The sequence below is a fragment of the Morone saxatilis genome, unplaced genomic scaffold (genome assembly GCF_004916995.1).
Source record: "Morone saxatilis isolate NCDOM2014 unplaced genomic scaffold, NCSU_SB_2.0 Contig2, whole genome shotgun sequence".
Classification (NCBI taxonomy): domain Eukaryota; kingdom Metazoa; phylum Chordata; class Actinopteri; family Moronidae; genus Morone; species Morone saxatilis.
Genome location: NW_023339762.1, coordinates 1,833,269 through 1,838,054, shown reverse-complemented (window position 1 = coordinate 1,838,054; position 4,786 = coordinate 1,833,269). Strand labels below are relative to the sequence as shown.

The 4,786-nt window shown below is 41.8% G+C and overlaps 1 protein-coding gene across 1 annotated transcript in view; it reads left to right on the top strand.

Annotated features, from left to right (window-relative positions):
* Nucleotides 1-4,786, top strand: part of LOC118330547 (Fanconi anemia group A protein-like) — a gene marked incomplete in the record, with an annotated part of 27,986 nt that overhangs the window by 19,040 nt on the left and 4,160 nt on the right. The window contains 10 exon segments of the mRNA XM_035665124.1: nt 507-694; nt 815-911; nt 1,724-1,927; nt 2,560-2,633; nt 2,733-2,861; nt 3,056-3,134; nt 3,290-3,471; nt 3,547-3,652; nt 3,771-3,830; nt 3,914-4,021. Of these exon segments, the coding sequence (XP_035521017.1) occupies nt 507-694; nt 815-911; nt 1,724-1,927; nt 2,560-2,633; nt 2,733-2,861; nt 3,056-3,134; nt 3,290-3,471; nt 3,547-3,652; nt 3,771-3,830; nt 3,914-4,021 (1,227 nt within the window).

Sequence of the window (4,786 nt, the reverse complement as noted above, 5' to 3'; positions counted from 1 at the left end):
CCGATTGGGGGACGACCCGCTCCTTTTTATGAGCCACAACCCCCCGATATACACTTCTCTCTCAGTCTTTCCCCTTTTGTCTGCTCTCTATGTTTCACTTCTTACCTGGATTGTGTTTAGGCCTCCAACTAACGATTATTTTTATTATCAGTCATATTATCTATAGCCATAATATCTCAATTAACGATTAGTTGTTTGGTCTTGTTTTGTCCACAACCCAAAGATATTCAGTGACACACTGAAGACTGAAGAAAGCAGAAAATATTCACATTTGAGAAGCTCAAATCAGACAATTTTTACTTTGTTTTCTTAAATGAATTGCCAAATATTTTGATAATCAATTAATCACTTTGAGTATTTTTTTAATGATTGATGAAGTGACTAATTGTTGCATCTCTGATTGTTTTGTTTTAAAATTTTTATACCAGATTAAAATTAACCTCTTTATTCCTTCATGTCACTCAAATCTGTACAGTAACTCCTTACAAACCTCTCCTGTCAAAAAGGGGTCGTCGCTGAGCGCCGCTCACTTACTCGGCCTGGCAGCGTTTGCGGTCCACCTCCACGCCACCATGTCCCATGGTCCTTTAGTTCAGCTGGTCCTGCCCATCCTGCCTAAGCCGGTACCGGTCGGAGAAGCTCTCAGCTTGGCGCTGGTCTGCAGCACTCACACCAACATGCTCTTCTGTGTCAGGTGAGGTTACAAACTGTAGCTTTACAGCCTTCCTGTAGTAAAAATCTGTGAGAATCTGTGAAATCTGTGAGAGTGGCTGCTGGACCCAGCTGCCACCTCATTCCTCTCTTCGCTGTCCAGGTTGTGTGTGGCGGCTGTGTGCTATGGGATCTGCAGAGGGGATTCACTGCCTCAGCAACAACAGCAGGACTACATCCCCAACAGCCTCTATAAGAAGGTATCTTTGCCTGAGATTTGCATGTCATGAAAAGGAAATATTCACAGCCTTTACTTGTAAAGAAATTAAAGCCTTGATAGAGCAATAGTAGAAAATGGCAATGTGTTTTTTTTAAAGGTGGAATATAAGATTAACAAAAAAATAAAATTATCAACAGAATGTGAAGAAATAACGTGTATATCTTGTGTTGCGGATCTACTGTAGTTAGCATACTAACCAGTTTGCCCCGGCCCGTCCTGTCTTGTAATACCACTTTGTACCTCAAGAGGCGATAGTCAGAGTACAGCTCAGCCCTCTCCCCCATAGTTTCAGCTGGGAGATGTGTGAGAGCAGTGAGTTTGCTAGGTTACACATGGTCTTTTAGCATTTTTAGTCTAATAAATAAACAAAGTAAACCCACAAAATGTCAAGAAAGGAAATGTTTTTACACATATTTTCCTTATCAAACAGAAAAATACAACCTTCTGAATTTAAATTTCGCCAAACCGTCTTTGTTAGTCTTTCCACTGTGCCAACAATCACCAGCTTTGGTCAAAATAAATCCTTAATTCACCGATGTAGATGTGAAAATATTCAGGCTGTACACGCTGACCTCCTCCTCCTGGCGGTCAGTTAGATGCACAGCTAGAACTCCAGTTAAGCACAAACCTCTGAAATCAAAATGACGCATCCCTCACAATGCGTCATTTTCAGAGGAGAGGGACAAGCACCTCCTGCCTTTATAACATGAACACACATGTTTGCAAGTTTCTTATTTTATTATAATATTATTTTAGTACCTAACCTCTACATCTGACTTTGTGTACGTTCAGCTTCTGTACATCATCCCAAGACTGTTGCCTGAAGCCAGGAGAATTCCCATCACTGCTAGTGGTCCAGTCAGTGAATACCAGGAGGAGAACCTGCCCGGCCTGTGGAGCAGTGCCATAGACCCCAGCAGCACCTGGAGGAAGACTGCTTGGCACCTGTGGAGGCACCCTGCTTTCTGTCAGCTACAACACACACCACAGTATCAGGTAACACAGGTTCATTTGCAGGGGTGTGTCCCGTGTGTCCAGTCATAGAAATTGATTAAAATTACCAAAAATCTTGAAAATAATTTATGTTGTCCTGGAAATTTTGAATAGTATTTTAACTTCTTGCCTGGAACGTAAGCCTGGGTTCCTATTTTGTTTGAAACACTGTTTGCAGGATGCTGCACGGTATGACACGTCAAAGCTGGTTTACTAGTGTCCAGTCTATTTTTTTTTGGAGCTATAAGCAGAATTCTCTGAGAAGCCCATTGTATATGCTATAAATGTTCATATCTACAGACCGGTAATGATCAAATATTGTTGTTAGATACATGCACAGAGATCTTAATTGTAACAAATACTTCGGCTGGGGTCAGAACAGTCAAGATTAGGCCTACCAGTAAATTATATGACGGTTTAGGAGCAAGTGCTGGTCTGTGTTCTTAAGAAAAAAATTATAAAAAAAAAAAAAAGGCCCTGACTGGGTCGGTTTGCTTCCTGGTTTGAATGGTGGGAGTGTAGAATATTATGCAGCGGTCAGTAGCTGTGTTACTTTAATTTGTGTGTTAAATGAAATTGAATAACAGATTGGTCTTATTGACAATGAAAAATCCACCTTTATTATGTTTGTCAAGTTGTTGTTCTCAGAATGGCTGGCTAATGAGCTCAGAGTACAGAGAAGTGAGGACGCCCTGTCAGACCCAGAACGGTAAGGCAGGAAACACACACACACACTCTAACAGGTGCCATTAGACACACTAGAAATAAAGTTGGTGCAGCTTTTAACTGTGTGTGCGTGTGTGTGTAGTCAGGAGTACCAGCAGTGGGCCTGCTTGGAGCTGTACCTGTCTCGTCCGGTGGAGCAGGGAGGCTGTGGAGGTGACATGAAGAACCTCTGCTCTCATCTGCTTAATGCCATCATGGACCAGCACTTAAGGTAGTACATGCTCACAAAAAGTCTTGTATAAATTGCACGCTGGACCATACTGGACTGTCATACTGTAGCACCCTAAAGGACTGTAAGAGATTTAATACAAAGGCAACAAGAGCCTGTCCCTTCCTTTGTTTAAAGTAAATGTACATTGTTATTTTCACCTTTAGTAAAAACTCTTTTGTGTATTTTCTGCACAGTGACCAGACCCTTGAAATGCTGGATCACAGAGTGTCAGGAACAGGGACCTGTCTGCCAGACATCCTGTCCAGAGTCCAGGTGTGTATACTCCATATGTGAGTGTGTGAGACACCAGTGAAAACTGCTTATTATAGTGTGATGTCGTGGTCTTAACATTCATAGTGAAAAAGCAAAATCCTCTCTTCAGGAAGGTGATGTTTAATCAGAATCTGTGTGCGTGTGCGTGCATGTAGGAGCTCGTCTATGAGATGGAATTGACTGACCTCTCCGGCAGCAGTAGAAGCAGAGCTGATGTGTGTGACTTCCTGTTTGATTTGGTGTCTGAGAGATGCTCCTCCTCCTCCGCAACGAGCTCGGCTTCACTGAGCATCAGCAGCCAGCTCAGCCTGCAGCACACTCTGAACACATGGAACAGGTGCGTACACAAATATGTTACGCAGATCATCTCTCATTTCATTTACAGCCACTGAAAACTGTGTGTGTGTCACAGGGTGCTTCTGGCTCTCCCAGCAACGTTATTCCTTCAAGTAAAGACTGAAGGAGGGAGGACGAGTCTGGAGTGCAACAAGCTGATAGAGCACGTCAACCGGCATCAGGTGATTCAGATTTGAATGCAGTTGGATCAGCTGTTTGGAAAAGTGCAGTGATTGTGCGTGAGACATGTACTTTTTTAGTAAACTCAATAGTGACTCTTCTCTCCTGTTCTTGCGACAGAGGAAGGCGTGTTCTACAGCCGGTTTGCTGTCCTGCCATCTGACCGCGCACCTCCTGAGAGTGAGAACCACTTTACTAAAGAGAAGTCAAAGCTAAGATACGTTTCTTACCGTATGTCCACAAGTCTGCTGTTTTTGCTCCAGGGCGTGTTATGTGCCAGTGTACGCTGCGGGGGATGCTCAGCAGAGGAAGTCAACAAAGCCTGGACTCAGATCAGTCGACACTGTCCTCTGCTCCTGGTCTCTACAGTGGTACAGTTTGTTCTCCATACAGCTAATGAACTTCAGTAACTCAACTCAGCTTTAATTATATGGTACCTTTTATACAAACAGGCAGCCCAGAGTGCCCTTACATAGCAAAACTGAAAAAAAAACCACAGACAAGAATAAAATACTTTGCAAGACTAAAAATGTATGCAATAGAACAATAAAATGTTAAAAAATAATTAAATAAAAGTCAGTAGAATACAAAAAAAAACCATAAACACCAGGGATAAAAAAAAATATAAAAACCAATGGTAAAGTTATTAAAACTAAAGCTTTAACATTACTCATTGAACTACATTATTCAACCTCATTGCTAGGTGACACTAAACCCTACATGCTGCTCCTTTAACAAAAAGTCTTGTCCATTCATAATGGTCTTAAAAGGTCTTAAACCTAACCTGCTGAAACCTGCAGAAACCTGTGATGGTGTCTTTTTCTTATTTCTGTCAGTAATTGATGCTCAAAGTCACACACATTCTTTCATTAGTTACAATGAGGTTAGTAAAAGGGTTTAGTGCAAATAATGTGCACTGAAAGAAGTTAAAAAAAGATGATTAGAAAAGAAGAGGGGAGCTGTTTGATGCAGACGAGTGAGAAAATGTAATACTTTAAATACATGTACAAATAGAGCCACTGGAGGACTGGATTGTAATGTAATGTAAAGGCAGTTTTTCCTTGCCCCCGTCACCAAGTGCTTGCTCATGGTGGTACTGTTGGGTCTCTGTAAATGTTATAAGGAGTTCGGTCTAG